At 37.0% G+C, this 19,757-nt stretch overlaps 1 protein-coding gene and 1 long non-coding RNA gene across 4 annotated transcripts in view; one reads left to right on the top strand and one right to left on the bottom strand.

Moving 5' to 3' along the window:
- Positions 1–4,094: 4,094 nt before the first annotated feature.
- med16 (mediator complex subunit 16) overlaps positions 4,095–19,757 on the bottom strand; it is a 39,374-nt gene continuing 23,711 nt past the window's right edge. For 2 of the 3 annotated variants that reach the window (XM_087272754.1, NM_001199872.1), the window contains exons 9-14: positions 16,950–17,160; positions 15,543–15,676; positions 10,087–10,279; positions 9,783–9,996; positions 4,813–4,896; positions 4,095–4,480 (exon numbers count right to left, since the gene is read on the bottom strand). In XM_087272754.1, the coding sequence (XP_087128880.1) occupies positions 4,354–4,480; positions 4,813–4,896; positions 9,783–9,996; positions 10,087–10,279; positions 15,543–15,676; positions 16,950–17,160 (963 nt within the window). In that variant the 3' untranslated portion in view covers positions 4,095–4,353. Of the gene's footprint in view, positions 4,481–4,812; positions 4,897–9,782; positions 9,997–10,086; positions 12,372–15,379; positions 15,677–16,949; positions 17,161–19,757 lie in introns of all 3 variants that reach the window. The other variant, XR_015502057.1, reaches the window with a different exon arrangement.
- On the top strand, positions 7,150–16,585 carry LOC141376571 (uncharacterized). Its single transcript, XR_015502485.1, has 4 exons — positions 7,150–7,788; positions 7,987–9,026; positions 9,354–12,382; positions 15,393–16,585. It is a non-coding gene; the product is annotated as an uncharacterized LOC141376571 (long non-coding RNA).

The raw sequence follows: 19,757 nt of genomic DNA, 5'->3' as shown, positions 1-19,757 counted from the left end.
AAATTATAAAAAATAAATTATTAAATAAATAAATAAAAATAATTGTACATTTTATGTTGTTTTATTCAATTGTTCATTTATTCATTCATTTTCTGCTGCTTTTCCAGGGCCGGGTCGCGGAACAACAGTCTTTGGAGAGAACCCCAGACACTTCCTCCAGCTCCTCTGGGGTGGTCCCGAGGCTTTCCCAGGCCAGCCGAGAGACATAGTCCTTCCAGCGTGTCCTGGGTCTTCCCAGAGGCCTCCTCTCGGTGAGACATGTCTGGAACATATCCCTAGGTAGGGGTCCAGGAGGCATCCGAAACAGATACCCGAGCCACCTCAGCTGACTTTTCTCAATGTGGAGGAGCAGCGGCTCTACTTCAAGCTCCTCTCGGGTGTCAGAGCTCCTCACCCTATCCATAAGATTGCGCCCTGCCACCCTTCGTAAGAAACTCATTTCGGCCGTTTGTATCCGAGATCTTCTCCTTTCGGTCATGACCCAAAGCTCATGACCATAGGTGAGAGTAGGAACGTAGATTGACCGGTAAATCAAGAGCTTTGCCTTTTGGCTCAGCTCCTTTTTCACTACAACGGACTGGTACATTGAACGCATTACTGCTGCCGCTGCACCAATCCGCCTGTCAATCTTATGTTTCATCCTTACGTTTAATAACCCCGACATACTTAAACTCCTCCACCTGGGGTAAGGATTTTCCTCCAACCTGGAGATGGCAAAACCACCTTTTTTCCCATGGAGCACCATGGCCTCGAACTTGGAGGTGCTGATTCTCATCCCAGCTGCATCACACTCGGCAGCAAACCGCCCCAGTGCATGCTGAATTGTATTTATGTTTTCAAGATATAGGCAAATAAATAATGTAAAATAAATCTGGAATAATCATACAATAAAAATGATAATTTTTTTATATTAAGAATAGCCCATCAGCAGTCACTAAATAAAACATGATACATGTTCATCACGGCAATTTATATATTAAATAGATGAAGATTGTAAAAATTGTAAAAGCAAACAGTCTTTGTTTATAAAATGTGTTTATAAATGTACATATTCAACATATTTATAAAATTATTATTATATGAAATTCCTCCCTTATTTATAATTACTTTCCAGTACTGTGAACAAACAACACAGTTTGCAGGCAGTAGAAATGATTAAAAACATTTAAAAACAATCTTTTAAACACATTTTCTATATATATTTTTTTTTTATTACCAGCTGTTTTTTATATATTGTGTTCCACCATCCTTCAGACATCACATATTGTGATAGCAGAACTGATTTTCTAACTTTATTATTATACACACTCACCAGCCACTTTATTGTGTTAGTACCGGTTTGGACTCACTTTTACCTTCAGATCTGTCTTAATCATTCTTGGCATAGACTCAACAAGGTACTGAAAATATTCTTCAGAGATTTTGGCCCAAATTGACATAATAGCATCACGCAGTTGCTGCAGACTTGTCAGCCTCACATCCACAGTGGTGGAATAAGTACTGAAAAATCATACTCAAGTAAAAGTACCATTACTTGCCTAAAAATGTAGTGCAAGTAAGGTAAAAGTATCTAAATATTACTCAAAGTATGAGTAAAAAGTAGCCCTTTTAAAAGTATGCATGAGTAGTGAGTATTACGCTGTGAAAAGCTGATGCGTTTACATGTAATTTGTTGATGTGTGCAAACATTCTGTAGTGCATGTAGTTACTGCCCAGCAGGCACACAACGTCACAGGACGTTAATATTAGGTTAGATTTAGATTGTAATGTCAAGTGACCAAAATTCAATGTCTAACCAGTGTCTAAGGATAACGTTATTTTGATGTCCAATAATGACATCAAATGACATTGATATTTGGTCGATTTTAGGTTGTGTTAGAAAGTGACCAAAACTTCGAGCCAACATTCATATTGACGTCAAATACTGACATTTATTCCTCAGGTAGGGCAACCACAATCCAACATCTGATAGACGTCATAGTGGTAATGTTCACACAACTTCAACATCATCAGACGTTGATATTTGGTTGGTTTTAGGTTGGACATTAACATTGGTCTGATATTGAGTTCTGACATTAACCTGATTTTCATTTCAATTCAATTCAATTCAATTCACCTTTATTTGTATAGTGCTTTTACAATGTAAATTGTGTCACAGCAGCTTTACATAGAAGATCATAGTAAATATCAAACAAAATGGAACGTCCCCACGACATTGGGGTACAACGTCAATCTGACGTCATGTTGATGTCTTGTGCTTGCTGAGTGTTTAAGGCAATTTTGGTCATTTTACAGCAAACATCTGTCATCATCTCATCAGTGACATGCATCTAAACAGTCTCTGGGTCAATGCATGTAAAGATTTTGGACATCTTTTTGTACACTTTTAATGCTTCAAAACTGTTTGCTGCATTTATAAATCACCCATGTCTTAAGGTAGTTCATTATGATGTGATTTACCTTCTATGTGTGATTTAATTGGACAGGAATTACAGGACTGATTTTTCTAATCCCCATACACAAGAAATAATAAAGTAGACACTGCAAGTTGAAGGAAAGTAGTGGAGTAAATGTACAGATACAGCACAAAAAATTTACTCAAATTATAGTAAAAGTACACATTTTTAAAACTACTTTGTAAATTCAATTCCTGAGAAAAAGTACTTAATCACAGTAATTAGAGTATTTGTAATTAGTTACTTTACACCACTGCACATCCATGATGCGAATCTCCCGTTCCACCACATCCTAAAGGTGCTCTATTGACTGTGAAGGCCAATTGAGTACAGTGAACTCGTTGTCATATTCAAGAAACAAGTCTGAGATGATTCACCCTTTATGAAATGTCCTATTATCCTGCTGGAGGTAGCCATCAGAAGATGGGTATACTGTTGTCATAAACAGATGGACATGGTCAGCAAAAATGCTCAAGTAGGCTGTGGTGTTAACACAATGCTCAATTGGTACTAATGGGCCTTAAGTGTCCCAAGAAAATGTCCCTCACCTCCACCACCACCACCAGCCTGAACCATTGATACAAGGCAGGATGTACCCATGCTTTCATGTTGTTGACGCTAAATTCTGACTACCATCTAAATGGCTCAGCAGAAACTGAGACTCATCAGACCAGGCAACCTTTTCCCAGTTTTCTATTGTCCAATTTTGGTGAGCCTGTGCGAATTGTAGCCTGTTTCCTGTTCTTAGCTGACATTAGTGGCACTCTGTGTGATCTTCTGTTGCTGTAGTCCATCCGCTTCAAGATTTGACTTGTTGTGCGTTTAGAGATGATCATCTGTTACTGTTGCCTTTCTATCAGCTGGAACCAGTCTGGCCATTCTCTTCTAAACTCTGGCATCTACAAGGCATTTCCGCCCACAGAACTCCCACTCACTCGCTATTTTTTTTATTCAAAGTCACTTAAAACACATTTCTTCCCCATTCTGATGCGCAGTTTGTCTACATGTCTAAATGCATTGAGTTGCTGCCGTGCAATTGGTTGATAAGAAATTTGTGTTAACGAGCAGTTGGACAGGTATACCTAATAAAGTGGCCAGTGAGTGTACACATTTGAAACAGCTGTGCAGGTTAAAATCTTATGTAGAGATAAGAAAAAAGTATAAAATAATTTTAAAAAAAGATCTGATCTAGAAATGAATTTTCTTTGCTTGCTTCTAGATGGCATGAATAAGGGTAAACACTCTGGTTTTATGGATGCGAAAAGTGTGAACCTCCAGCAAGCTGCTGCCATTGAAGGCCTGGAGAAATGCCCAGCGGCCCACTGGCCATGTCTCTGCTGAGCAGCCCATGCCGTGATGACCGCTTGAGTCATAGCCAAAGCACAGCGGCTGGCCAACCGATTTTCCTCTCGATTTCCCATGCACACTTAATCATACAGTGACAGTTAAATCATGCAGTATTAAAATGGCTGTCAATAGGTAAGTGGTCATTCTAATAGACAGTTGTGGACAGACGTGTTCTGTGTAAACTGAACCAACACATGATACTGTTTTATCAGGGAATAAGAATGATGGATTATATAACCGAGCAGGTTTGTCAGGTTTAGCACCTCCTTATGGATGTCGAATGACACTCAATTTTATAATGACATTTGTCATTTTATTTATTACAAAAAATTATATCACATACTACAAAATTACAAACAATTCACACAATTCATATTTACAACTGGAAAAAAATATACAGCATTCACTCTCAGACAAATTGACTGGGAAATACTGTAAGTCCTGTAGGACATATTTTAAAAATATGGTGGCCTGTTTTATTGTGCATTTCTATACATTGGTTTATAATAGGAGACCCATGCTGCTTTAACATTTCCAAATGGTGTGGTCTTTAGCTTAATGTGGAGGGGATTCTTCTCCAGAGACCTCCACACAGACAGTTCTTGATCCAACGCTGCTCCCATTGTCTCGTGGCATTTGTTTTATTTGGAGATCTTAACATGGTGACACAGCCGCACCTAAACAGTTCCGAGAGACAAGACCTCATTGGCTAGTGCTGCTGTGCTAAATATAGAGTTTTCAAGGCAGTCTCTCTGTACAAGTGTCATTTAATTATAACAGTTCCAGTATAACTTACTATTCTTAGAACCAACTGTATTCAGCAGTGATATTTTTTGTTGCGCATACAATAACTCAGGATGAAAAATATATAAAATATTACTATGTTGACATCACATGCATGCATATTTGCAGAGGAATCATCACAGACATTAAAAAAATGGAGCATGTAAAAATATATTTATTCATGAATTACTTTAAATTAATTAGAGGAATAATTCTAATGTGATACCTTGTGCAAGCTTTGCTATCCTCGGTTGGAGAGATGCCCAGATGTAAACATCGCAGGTGATCCACTCTCTGTGACGCTGGACTTCTGTGAATAGACCACCAAAACCAACACTGAATTAACCACTAGCAACAATTAGACTTTCAAAAACAATTTTCACTGTCCCAAATAGTACTGCCTTAATTAAAGGACTTGCACAAGTGCACAAGCAAGTGAATACTGACAAGACAAGAATGGTTTTACTCATGCTCGTAATAGATCCTTGATTTTGACCCATCCAAGTGCACACACACATTATGGGTGAGTAGTGAGAGCACACAAACAAACTCTGAGCACACAACCAGAGCAGTGGCCAGCTATTGCTTACACCACCCTGGGAGCAATCAGGGGTTAGGTGCCTTCCTTGTGTATCACAGATGCAAAGGATTCTTATAGTTAGGAAATGTATACTGTGGTGCAGCCTGCATGTGGTTACATAGCCCTTGCCTGTAACCATCGCTGACGCACAAAAAATTTAACAACGCGTATCGCAAGCTCTGTGATTGGTCAGTTTGGTAGTGCTGATAAGTGTGGGTGGGATAAAGAGCCGTGCGAAACTGTTGGAGCGAGTGTTTAAGAATGTGGAGTCCCATGAAGGAGCTCCAGATGGAAAGTTTTGTTTTGTGTTTACTAGGGATGTAACGGTATCAGAATTTCACGGTACAATAGTACCTCGTTGTGAAAGGCACAGTACGGTATTTATTGAATAATTTACAGGAAAAACAAAACTAATGAAAAGATTTGAAAAAAAGTGCCAAAAGTGTTTATTTACCTTAGCACTGAACATATCAATGACATACAGATTAGCCATCTATCTGTAAGTTTCGAAACAGGAACTTCAATTTTTCAATTTTAATAACAAAAAACTAATAAACCATATAAAGTTCAATTTAGTATTGTTGAAAACTCATCACATTTAACATTTAATCACGCACTTACTCAGATAGAGATGGGTTTTTTAAGGAAAATGATCATATAACTATAATCTGGTAAAAGCTGGGATCTCTGGGCATTAACAATGTCCCCCTGCAACAGAAAAAACCCCTCTCATTTGGGACAGAGGTTTCTGGGACAGAGAGATATGATTTAGCCAAGGTTGACAGCAGTGGGTAACGTTGTGCATTGTCTTTCCACCACTTGAGAGGACAAGCCATGAGTGAGATAGACTAGAGGTCTCTTTGCGGTACAAGTCAATGTCTGCATCAATCTAACAAGTGTGCTGTGTTCCGCAGTCCCCATGACTGTTTTTAGTCGTAGTCGTATCATTGGTTGACTTATATTTCACCACAGTCTGACAGTGCCTGCATACTGTTTCTTTCTTTGTCTGTCACCTTTTCTCCTTTTTCGTATCTTTTTAGAAAGAAACCGAAATGCTTCCACACATCCGATTTAAAAACCGCTTTAGGTTCAATCATTTCCATCTCTTTTTCATCCCCGCTACTAGCAACACACTCCTTTTCCGCATTACTGGATCTGTAGTGACAACAGACCGCAAAGGATGATGGCCACGCCTTGGCTGATGGGAATTGTAGTTAATTCCCCTAAGCAAACTTTTCTCAGAAATATAGTTTTATTGAGTCATGCGCCTACGGTAATATTGAAAAAAATTACTATTGCGGTATGACGGTATTTACAATATTGTTACATCCCTAGTGTTTACCTTATGATTAAAGTTGTTGCATGTTCGCCAGTTCCTGCCTCAAAATGAGCAAGTTTGAGTTATGTCTATATTAAGGTAGCGTTCAGAAAAAACAAATCACCAGCGAAGAAACTCGACACAAAAGAACATAATAACCTCACTGCCAACTAGCGTTTTGGAAGTGTTATTGCAGAGCAACACAAACAGCACGCAGAAATATAAATGTCCAACAATGAGTAAAGCCTGATTTGTACTTCTATGTCAAGCACACGCGTATGCTCAGGCGCAGCCTGCACATGGACGCATAGGCCTGGCAGTGGCTGTTGCCAACGCTGATGCCCACCTCAAAAAAATTCAACTACACGTCGCAACAACATGTAGCACAAGCTCTGTGATTGGTTGGCTTGGTATCGCTGATGAGTGTGGGTGGGACCGAGAGCCGCGCATAATTTAATACATTAGATTAGTCAATACTGAAGCAAAATCTGAAGCTAAAAAAGTTACTTAAAATAACGGTCCAAAAACTAGTACGTACAAATTTATGTTATAAAAAATATTAAATACAAATTTTAAAAAGAGGAAAAATCAAGAGAAGCAAAAAAAAAAAAAAAAAAAAAAGTAAAAATTTTGTTAATTTTGTAGATTTAAATTTTTTTTTTTTACAATATTTTGTTTGAATTTATTGTGTTTTCTTTCAATTTCTAAATATATTTGGTAAATAAAACATCATTTTGATAAATATTTATGTTTAATAAATCTGTTTTGTTTAAATGCACTAAAATACAATGTTTTGATTCCATCTGATTGGGGCTTTTTCTCAATATTAAGTACACAAATTTAAGTCTTGCATCCTTTCCTTGTAAGTTCAAACTTCGCAAGTTTGATATGGAAAACAAACTCCTGACACGTCGAGAAAATCTTTAAACGGAATAGTGTACTTTATAAAGTCATTTACATCACCCAGGCTATGTTGTTTCACTATCTCAACAATAACATGACAACATGATATAAGGAACTGTCTATTTTCATTTTGATATTAACAACTTAACAGACACCAACAATGTTCGTGCAGCTACATAGGCTATTTATATGACTACATCTTCACTTTATGCATTTTTATAACAGAAAATGGAGCCTATAACAGAACTGCCTCTTTCATTTTCAGTGAAAAATACAAAACATACCCTGTCTCTTTTGCTGAACATAAGTTTTAATGATCAGTAATGGCAATTTATGTAGTTACATAAATTAATATATTAACTTATCTTTGCATTCAGGCAAAACACATTACCTAAAAACAAGTAATAGATTTAAACTAACGAAGAGTCGTTAGATAGAGACAATATCATGTTATACAACTATAATGAGTTGAGGGTCCAGCCGTAGAACCTTGATGAACTGTCCAACGTGCCCTTCTCTCAACCGGTGAACGTGTGATTAAAGCACCTGGGGCCTCATGTATCAACGCTGCGTACGCACAAAAACTTTGCGTACGCCAGGTTTCGCTCAGAATCACTCACGTTTGGATTTACTAACAATGAACTGAACGTGGGAATGCGCGCAGCTCCACGCCAGCTTCTTGGCTGGTGTACGCACATTTTTTGTGCGTGTGTGTTATATTTCCATTGGCGACTCCTAGAGGCAGTTGTGTTAAATTCCTCTCTACAAAGTGTCTGAGCCTTGCAATGGCAGCTGTATGAGACGGGTTCATCTAGCAGGTATATAAGGTTTCCATACCATACATTTGACCAGCCAAACATTAAAGCTCAATTTGCAGCGGTCGCCTGTTTTCCCAATGTAATCCGAGCTATCTACTGCATGCACATTGCTATAAAGACACTATCTGAAGATGAATTTGCATGCGTGAATCAGAAACATTTCCATTCACTAAATGTGCAAATAAAATATGATGCACAAACTTATTAACGATTCCTACTTGTCTTTCTCGTGATAAATAGTAGGCAAAATCTGATATGTAGCGGGGGGAAAAAGAAGAATGAGTTCATCAGACGCTGGATTTGAACCGAGTTCATGCTCGAACGTGTCAAAACATGTTAACATGCATCTTACGAGCTGTGCCACTGAGACTGTTGAGGGTGCTGCAACATTTTACACCTATAAATCACACTATTTCTCTTTTAACTCCACAGTGCGATGTTCAGACCCAACTATGTTAACCGCATCAGCTAAACTCTCCCCATTCTATTTTTTTCTTTTGTTGTTAATTCTGGAGGACAAATTTGCAAATAACACCATTTTCCTCCGGTCTACCTCTGAAAGCAGCACCTCCAATTCACATTTTGTTCAAAGTTTCTCTTCTTGCTTGCTTTTGCCTTTGCTTTTTCGTTGGGTTTTGCCAAAGTAGAGTCATTTGCATATTCATACGGGGGAGGAGGCAGGGAGGGGTTTTGTGCTCGTGCATGTTGCGCTCAGTTTCACGTTCATTCAGATGTACAAAAGAATATGCGTGAGATTCGGCATACGCAGTGTTTCATCTATCTGAATTTTTTTCTGCGTACGCACATTTACAGCTTTGTGCGTACGCAATGTTTTAGTATGATTTCCACGCAAGTCTTAGTACATGAGGCCCCAGCTGACTGCCTGCCAGCTCAGACTTCCGCATACGCTGCAGTGCATGCCAGAATGTTTGTGTGGTCACGTGATGTGCGTTTTCAGAGGTGTAGTGTGGATAGGGAACTTTTCAGAAACTCTAGGTGAAACGCTAGTGTGTACGTGGATCGTTTTCATTCAAAAACACCATTTTATAATTAAAACGTTTTAGTGTAAACAGGGAATAAGGCAAATTCGGTTGAAAACTCGTCAAGTTGTTCACAATTATTAGACATAATTGAGTTTTACGATTGAGAAGCTATTTTTGCATTGTAACATTCTTTTACATGTTCAGATAAGGGCATTTCTCAAATCTTATGGTTTAAAATTATGCAGTTTAATATTTTATTGAGTATTGTGGCATCCATATTTATTAAGGCGTTGTGGTTCAGTAGTGTATTTATAAAATTGTCATTTTCTATAAGTCAATATCCTTCAGAAGCAAGTCTGACTCCACTCTTTTGGTACCATACTGTTGGGCTAGGTACTCTTTCGAAAGCATCCTTACATAATAGTATGGTACAGACATTAGAAACAGAAATAAATACATACCATCCTATACAGAACCATACCACTCATTGGAAACAAGCCATAGTTCAGTTTCTCCAGTTGACAGCTCTACAATTGTAATAATCTCCAGTTCAAAGCCCCTAAAAATCACTTTATGAAATCCAGTATCACTGACCTGAAAATCTCCACTTGTGCATTGGGGTTGACCCCAGGCAGGGTGTACGGTTTGCCGAACTGCAATCTGAGCTGGTGTTTGCCCTGGATCTTAGTAATGACACCATCATTGATGGGCAGCCAGTCCATGCTGGGTACAAGGAGCTGACTGGGCAACAGACAGCACTCATCAATCAATGTCTCATCAGGGTCCTGCGGGTGACTCTCATCTCGAGCTGTCATCCAAAGAAAACAAGAAAACAGACATACATTTTTTTAGGATGTGGAAAAGCTTTGCGCAAAAAGTGGCAGAAGGGCAAACTCACAGCAGAGCCAGAGTTTGGTGAGCAGGCGGAAGAGCAGAAACATGCTGTCCTGGTTGTCAGATGTGGCTGTGTAAATGGGCAAACAGCCTGGTTTCAGAAGGCCCCAAATACGGATCATCACCAGCATCTCTCTTAGCATGCCCAGAGACGCACCGTCACGCAAGAACCCAAACCCTGGACGCACAATGGAGCCCTGAAAAAAGAAAATCCAACTTAAAGCCAATCACACTGCACTTTTTACCCCATACACTTTCATTCATACTCATGCTACAATATTCGCATGTCACTGTTTCCCAAAGTTCAAGCTTGGTGAACGCATCACATAAATTCGAGACCAATAGAAGACCTCTCTGTAAAGAAATACTAAGGTTAAGGTTGTATAATATGCAGTAAATGTCAAATTATCTTGTTTTATCCCGCATATCAAAATTTTACATTCTCAAACTTTAGTGTGACCATAGTTTAAGGCCTCATTCACAGCGAATGCATCTTTGCTTCTAAATACGGTTGATGCTGCGCTCAGGAATGGGTTAAAAAAAAAAAGCATAGCACAAGATCCATGTGATGCGATGTTATGAATGTGATATAATAACAACAACAGACCATTAAACCACCTTTCCACCACATATGACATTCAGACACGACTGTCAAAATACGCCCACTTGTGGCAGTCTCACAGAATTTTCAGTTTTGTCGATTCTCGATTCTCATAGTGTCTGAAATAAAAGAACGCAAAAGCAAGAGCCTTCTGTGCGTTCACTATGGTTGAATGAATGATCGAATGAATGAATACTAGTAATTCATAGGCTACTTAAAATTTTAAAGTAAATGTGGAGATAGCATTTAAGAGCCCCTATTATCAGTTTTTGAAAATGACCTTCCATGCAGTGTGTAACACAGCTCTAAGTGAAGTGAAATACCAAGCTAAAGCTTAAACCTGAAAGTGCACCATGTTTAAAACTATTGATTCAACTATAAAAGAGTAGTCTTATTGTGGTTCAAATGAATCGCTGTGGTAACAAATCTTTAGCCGTGTCAGCACTCAAGCATCGCCCATTTGTTGCACGCACAGACCCGGGAAAATTGAAACTCCCGGTTCTGCCCACAAACACTGCAAAAAGAAAAAGAGGAAGAAAAACACTGTAGCAGATTCTGGCTGAAACATGTCGTGAAGATGCTGTGCTCTGAAGTGTGAGGGAAAGTTAAGTGTTATTTTCCCTACCCATTCAGTCAGTGGTTTAAGTTTATTTTTGCAAAAATACCTCAGCATTATAGTCCCAGCCTTGTGCTGTGTTCCAGTAATTTTTCTGACAAGTGCTACAGCAATCTACATGCTTACAACAGTGCATTCGTCAGCCGTTTGTGAAAGGAAGGCTATAGATGTATGGGACTTTGTCAGAGCTTGACAGGCATTTTACAGCATACAGTTAATGGATTGGTTTCTTCCTCCATTTCACAAGTGTAAGTAAGTGCGATTAAAATGTTTGCCTCCTTGTTTTCTCAAGCTTGCAAATTATGTATTTAATTTTGTTTGTATTTTTGTAACCGCTCCACGCGGCTTGTACTGTATCTCTTTATATTAACATATCTCTTTATATTAATATATCTCTTTGTATTAACATATCGCATCTAAAACCACGTTGAAAATGTGATGCGTGCCGCTGTGTTTACAGATTTAAACACGTGCGGCGGTCAAGTTTCATAATAGTCAGCTTTTGTCACTGTGTGGATTAATACTGAACGTGTGTCACTGTTTTACTTATGGTTAAGAATAGAGCTATATGATGGTGTTTAACTGCATTGCTTTAACGCAGTGAACGCAGTTGACCAATCACAAAAGACTGGATCATCGGACCAATCAGTGCAGATTAGCATCTCGCTAAGGAGGGGTTTGAGATGGGAATCGTAAGGATAATTAGGTAAAAATAAATGCTTATTATGACAATGAAAGTGTTTTTTGACTTTGCAAGCATATCAGACTGTTGTTGTCAAAATATGACCTTTTTAATGCATAATGGGGCTCTTTAAAAAAAAACTATTATTACCCATTTATGAATAAAAATGTGGGTTTTTATAAACTTTTTTTTCTGATTCAAAAACTAAGAAAGAAAATATTTAAATTTTTAATTTCATGAAAAAATTATTCTCGCATACACAGATCTGATTGGACAACACTGGAATACATCACATCCTATTGGCCGGTCACATACGATCTAGTCACAGGAGTTTTAATATTTTAACGCATCCACGGCTCAAATCATCTCCGAATTGTCACGTGCGTGGTGCTTTAAAAGCAGTGGTGGGAGTAACGAATTACAACTACTCACGTTACTGTAATTAAGTACATTTTTGGTGTAATTGTACTTTCATGAGTAGAATTTTAAGCCTGTAATTTTACTTGTACTTGAGTACAAATTAAGCTGAGTAATCTACTTCGTTACTTTTATAATCACAATTCGTTACAGAGTACTGTCAATAAATTAATATTTCAGCCACGCACTGACCAGCATTTCGGTAGCCAATAAAAAAAGCTGATCTTAACGGACCAATGAAAAGCCTGGTACATTATTTGAACCGAAAAACAAGTTCAGGCTACTGCAGATTTACGTGACCGTCATCATACAATCACAAAGTTATCAATTGACATATGGAGATGTAAGACAGAAGAAATGAGGAAGAAATAGCAGAGGATGAATGCATGGCCACACCCGGAGGAGCTGTTCACCTACGGAGTGCAGAAACTCTTGACAATTCTGGAGGTCATTATTAATATAATATAATACTGAAATGGTTGAGGCGGTTTAGAATGACCAAAACAACACTTTAGATGTTTTACAATGTGCTTAGCCTGCTGGTTTGTCCATTCACACACATTTTCAAAATATATGCGCATTATAGCGTTTCCATCTACCGTTTTATGTGCATATCCAAAAAGCGCAAAAATAAGTGGATGAAACCTGCCCTCGGCTGTGCCATCCGGCTTACACAGGGTTTCTGTGGGGTCTTAAAATGTCTAAAATATAAACATCTAAATTTTAGCCCTTAAAAAGTCTTAAATTCGCTGTTCTAGATCTGAAATATGTTTGCACATGTCTTATTTTTCCGATGTACATGTAACGCTACTTCTAATGCTCATTTAATATAATTTTTTGTTGTTGCTTGGTTTCGTGGTGGTGTAGTTCTTTATTTCACTAGTCCTATTGTAATTTGCAGTATTAAAACTACAAATAAGCCCAGCATGCAATAGCTCAGTGCGCGCGGCGAATGTGACGTCATCGCCGTGTTTGCGGAGGTTCACTTTGGATGCGCGCGACATGATTTCGGGTGAACAGTTCGCGCGGCGCCGTGCTAGATTTGAGTTGAATTTGAATCACTTTGAAGAGATTTTGTTTGTAACAGTACGACTGTACAGACATCTTAACTATCCGACCATGCGTGGACAAAGAGATAACCAGATGACCGATAATTCTTGGCTAGAAATTGCAACAGCCATGGAAAGGAAGTGTTTTGTTAAAGTTTGGAAAAACCTGGGGGATAAGTTTGTTACAACAAAAAAGAGGCCATGGCAAAAGTGGAGACCCAGGTGGTTTTAAGATTACAGAATATGTTTTTCCACCATTTATAGGTTTTACACTGATGGATCATTTTGAAGTTAAAGCAATGTAACAAAAATTAAGGAACAAATTAAGTATTTGATAACTGGAAAATAATATATGAACCCATCAGCTTACAGTATACTGAAGCCCAATTTCTAGGCTTTATTGGTGATGATGGACAGGATTGTTGGACCATTATTGCCTTTTCAGCTCATTAGTAGAGGACAGAAACTAGCCAGACAATAATGTGTCAATTGTTGAGTGGGCAAAAAAAAAATTTTTTTTTGCTATTATTCTTGCCAGAATAAAAAAATAATAATTGTAGAGTAACCCATGTTCTGTTGTCATTGATATTTAACTTTAACAGGTAGAACTGTCCGTGATATAAACAAAAGTGAGTGATGCATCAAACTTTGATTTAAAAAATCTTGAAAAGATTTCATTCATTACAATCATTCATTAATTTTCTTTTTGGCTTAGTTCCTTTATTAATCTGGGGTCGCCACAGCGGAATGAACCGCCAATTTATCCCGCATATGTTTTACACAGCGGATGCCCTTCCAGCTGCAACCCGTTCTCATTTACAACAACAGACAATTTAGCTTACCTAATTCACCTAAAATGCATGTGTTTGGACTGTGGGGAAAACCGGAGCATCTTGAGCAAACCCATGCAAACACGGGGAGAACATGCAAACTCCACACAGAAATGCCAAATGACCCTGCCAAGGCTTGAACCAGCGACCTTTTTGCCTTGAGTCGAGAGCGCTACCCACTGCCCCACCCCGTCACCCAACTTTGTAATCATAATAAATTATAAAAATAATGAAAAATAATTATTTTTAAAATCTTGAACAATATTAAAGATATGACGTAGTCTTAAAAAGTCTTACATTTGACATTACGATATCTGCAGAAACCCTTTTTTTTTTTACAAGACTTCAGTCTATAATCTGAAAAAAAACATTATGGTAAGAAGACATAACTTAATTTGTGTGATATTTAATTTATTAATAATATGTTTAGGCACTAGGCAGTGTTGTTTTGTGGTTTCTGACGGTTCAGTTGGCGAATTAGGTAATTAACAAAGTTTCTCCATAATTTGCAAGTGTTTATTTTTTATATATTAAATCATCTATTGATCGTACAGATAAAAGAGGCATCATTTGAAATGATAAGAAGTCGTGCATTTGTGCATATTTCTGTTATCTTTATACTCAAAATAGCAAAACATTGTTTTTGTAAAATAATCATGGTGCGCAGTGGGTATCGCTATCGCCTCAAAGCAAACAGTTTGTTGGTTGAAGCCCTGTCTGAGTCAGTTGGTGTTTCTGTGTGGAGTTTGCATGTTCTCCCCATGTTGGCATGGGTTTCCTCTATAGGTGCTATATAATTATAATCTATAATTAATGCTGTTTACACAGTTTAAAAAGTGTTTATAGTATCTTTAGATGTGTTATGTAAAATGTGTTTTACTGCCTAAATCTTGTCTGACTCCGGATTTATGGATAATTCCACCAATACCGCCAAGCTAAAAAAGTAATTTGTAATTTTGTAATTTGAGTAGTTTTTACGAAGAGTAATTTGTACTTTTACTTGAGTACTTTTTAACACCAGTACTTTTACTTGTAATTGAGTACAATTTCAGCAATGTAACAGTACTTGTAATTGAGTACAATTTTTTTGTACTCTTACCACCACTGTTTAAAAGACACGAGAAGCAAGTGTAATGGTCAAATATGTCTGTCTAGCATGTCTTAACATTAAAAAAGCAATACAAAAGTAGAGGGTTGGAGAAGAAAAATGCATTCTGTGTAAAAGGCCTCAGATCATCAGTAAAGATCATCACAGCTGAGCTCACCTGGTTGGGAAGGTTGGCCAGCAGGTACAGAACAAAGTCTCCGACCCACTGAATAAGCTGCTGAAGGGACTGGAGGGGTGGTCCATCCAGAACAAACTCCTCTGTCTTCAGGTTGATCATCACCTTATCAATGTCTGAACACATATTAACAGATTAAAAGATGTGCTTAGTGTCAAAACAACAATAAATGTGTGTGGATAGGAGAATGCAAAGATTCATTCTATGTAGGTCTGTCATAATTATTAATTTGGTGATAGGGCTGTGCGATTTGGGGAAAATACCATACTACACTTTTTTTTTTTAAAGATATTACAATTTTGATGATTCAATTTTGTAGTCAAACTTCAGCTCAATAATCTTTATAGTAGCTTCTAATTGCTAAAATGCATTTAGAGTTATTTAAAAAAAGGAACTTAAAAGATACTAACTTATATTAGCAAACAACTCTGAAATTGTACTTTGCTATTGCTTGGTACTTGATTAAGTGTCACTTTCAATACTTTTAGTTAATTTTTTAGCAAGACACTACTCTTATAGCCGCCTATGGTGCTTTTTAAGGTGCTGGTTTTGCTTGGTGTCTATGACTTTGAAATCAAGATATTCCCATAATAACGACGTGCTGTTTTTTTTTTTAATATTACTTAGTCTATTAGGAGCATATGCCATCCTCCCGCATGGGTTTTCTCCGGGTGCTCCGGTTTCCCCCACAGTCCAAAGACATGCAGTACAGGTGAATTGGGTAGGGTAAAATGTCCATAGTGTTTGAGTGTGTGTGGATGTTTCCCAGGGATGGGTTGCAGCTGGAAGGGCATCAGTAGCGTAAAAATGTGCTAGATAGGTTGGCGGTTCATTCCGCTGTGGCGACCCCAGATTAATAAAGGGGCTAAGCCGAAAAGAAAATGAATGAATGAATAATTCTTTAAAAAGGAAACATTATGGATGCAATTTATATACTGTCCATATTGATGGAATTCATCATATGTCCTTTGTGTTTTTTGTAATGTAATGTAAATTCTCATCAATAAAAAGTTTGGAATCACCCCAATACTGTATATAAGAACACAATTTTTTTAAATACTATATTTTTAAAAACATAATATAACATAATATAATATATAATAAACTGATTAAACCCTTAAGACCTTTCCTTCTATATTTAAATTTCTTTTATATTTTATACTTTGTCTTCCTACAACCACAGAAATGGAGACAGTACAATGTTACAATACAATTTGTTGTCATTTCTACAAACGCTTAAATTTCCTTTATTTAGATAGCTGAAATGTAAAATATGAAATTGCTTCAATGAAACAACTTTAAAATATCACAAATGACCACAGTCAGGTGATTACTCAATAATTGGAACAAGCCTATACTGAAGTATTAATTATGGTGGTGGATTCTTACCAGTGTCAGTGTTTTTGGCACAGATCTCAGACAGTCTGTCTCCAGGACTTTTATCCGGGGTGTTAAGCACATGAGGTCTCAGTAACGACTTCAGCGTGGAGCTGATGGCAATGAGGAGCAGTTTTGCATGGAAGTCACATGCTCTTGCTGCAGTGGCAGATGACAGCTTACACAGAGATGCCTTCACTGCTACTATACGGGTGGACAAAACCTTCAGTGTCAGACGAAAAAAAAAGAAAAGCCACAGAAAAGTCAAAAAGTTATACAGTGACAATTTCTATGATTGCCATTTTTGCAATAGAAGTTACTTTACCATTTACCAATAAAAGGCATTTACCAATTAAACCAAATTGCTGTATGGCAGTCTGTAATTGGTTATAAGTCTACAGAAACATTTGTACAGTTAAATACATTAAATCAATTAAACAAGCTTTGATTACTTGTTTTATTCTGTAAATTAAAATAATGTATTTTTATTGAGCTCCCAATACAAAATCTACACAGTTTTAGCAAATATAAACATTGTTGTCTTTATTCAAATATAACATTAAAGTATAATATAGAGAAGCTTTAAACAGGGTTTCTGCAAAAAGTCAAATTTAAGTAAAATTTAAGACTTTTTAAGACCATAATTAATAAAATTTCAGACTTATATGGGGATAAACAATATAAGGAGATTTTTTTTCTAATGGAAAAGGAAAATATTCTTAATATCCTCATCAAATTTTTTTCCCCTTATTTCTTCATTATTTCCCTTATTTCTTACATTTTTTAAATAATATACCAAAAGAAGCATACTCATAAGTGCAATTTTGTTTAAACAAAACATTTCTTAAAAAAAGCTAAATGTATGCACAACTGTCTCTTCAGGTCAGTGTCCTCACCATAAATAAATTACTTTTAAATGAATAATTTTGTAAAGAGCATATTTAAACTATTGGTAAATAGAGTTAAAAATTAAACTAATTGTTAATAGTTCTACAGAGATCGATTTTTTTTTTTAATCTCCGGTGATTGCATGTTTTCAGCCTGAATAAGTGCCTTTTTGTGGACACAGGAAAATTAAGACTTGTTTAAATGGATTTAAGTCCTACAACACAATATTGCGATAAATTTAAAACTTAGGCCTAAAATTTTGAAAAAAAAGTCCTAAAATTTAGTTTATTTGCTTCATAGCAAGAAGGTTGCTGGTTGAAGTCCCGGCTGGGTCAGTTGGCATTTTTGTGTGGAGTTTGCATGGTCTCCTTGTGTTGCTGTGGGTTTCCTTCGGGTGCTCCGGTTTCCCCCACAGTCTAAAGACATGCAGTACAGTTGAATTGAATAAACTAAATTGGCTGTAGTGTATGTGTGTAAATGAGTGTGTATAGATGTTTTAAAGTATTGAGTTACTGCTAGAAGGGCATCCACTGTGTAAAACACATGCTGGATAAGTTGGCGGTTCATTCCGCTGTGGTGACCCCTGATGAATAAAGGGACTAAGCCGAAGAAAAATTAATGAATGAAAACTTATACTTTAAGACTCCGCAGACACCCTGTTTTAAAATAAAATCATTATGCAGGTGATGAAAAATTTTGATCCCCAAAAAAAAAAGAGTAGTTTTAAAATGTTGTCCCTACATGTTGCATTGAACAGAATAAAACAATTGACAGAACTTTAATGACTTTATGTAGCACAAGAAATAAAACCTTATACCATTACCATGACCTCAAAATCACGTAATCTGATAAATTAACTGAAAACAAGAAGAGATTGCATTTTCAGATTTTAATTTAAGATTAGATGTGCAAACTATTTTTTGATCTCAATGACATGCAAAGATGAATTATTCACCACAAAACTAACAACGTGAGCTAACAAAATCACATGGTTAGTTTTGATTTCTTGGGGACTTCAAGAATAAATTTGGTTGTTAAAGCGTAAAAAGAGATGAAACACCATAAAAGAAGGTGCCGTCATTAGCAGCATGCTAGCATAGAAACTCCATTGAAAATACTAGGGTCAAATTAATTTTCATATTCTAAAGACATGGCACAGAAAAATAGAACTTAATGTAGTTATTCTTGTTGGTATGATACCCACTTTATATTGTATCTCAATCAGGCAGTGAAGATCACTGTTTTTAAAGAAATCAGATCTTAAACGCAGTGATTTTGTATGGGATGACAATTCACTGGAAGCCCTGGGGCTGGCTGACAGAAATGAAAAGTCTGTGTGTATATACCCTGTTGAAATCAAGTCAACTTTATGATAATGAGCTTTGACGTAGTTCAGCGGCAAGCAATCAGTATGTAGATCACCCCCACTTGAAAGGATTACAGAGAACACAGTGCTGTAAACTTTGGTTCTGACTACAGTTGTTTATTGTTGATTATTGCGGTCATTGTATTTCCAATTATTTACAATGTTTTCTTACAGTGACATACATAAAAAGGCGAGTAATAGCGAATTGATGTGCATTAACGTTATACTTTTTGTTGTTAAAAAAGTGGGAATCTCACTAACTATAAAGACAGTACAAAACAGTATTGCTGCTTCAGAATATTTAAGACATTTAGGCACATATTGGATATGTGAAGCAAAGCCACACACACGGCAACTTGATCTTCCACAGTTAATTAAATTTGATAAAAAGCGTGCAACATTTTTAGTCTAGAAAAGCATGCTTTTTGCGGGAATGTAACCGAATTGCTGATATGCTGCGACGGCCCCTTTAAATATGAGATCAATGTAGCAAATTTTGACGGTCTCAATGGCGGAGGTGTGAAGGTAGACAGCATTGTCGTCAGGGTGGCCAGAGTGAACTTTGG

The sequence above is a fragment of the Danio rerio genome, chromosome 11, assembly GCF_052040795.2.
Source record: "Danio rerio strain M-AB ecotype USA chromosome 11, GRCz13ab, whole genome shotgun sequence".
Taxonomy (NCBI): Eukaryota; Metazoa; Chordata; class Actinopteri; order Cypriniformes; family Danionidae; genus Danio; species Danio rerio.
This window is presented reverse-complemented; position numbering and strand designations above follow the sequence as displayed.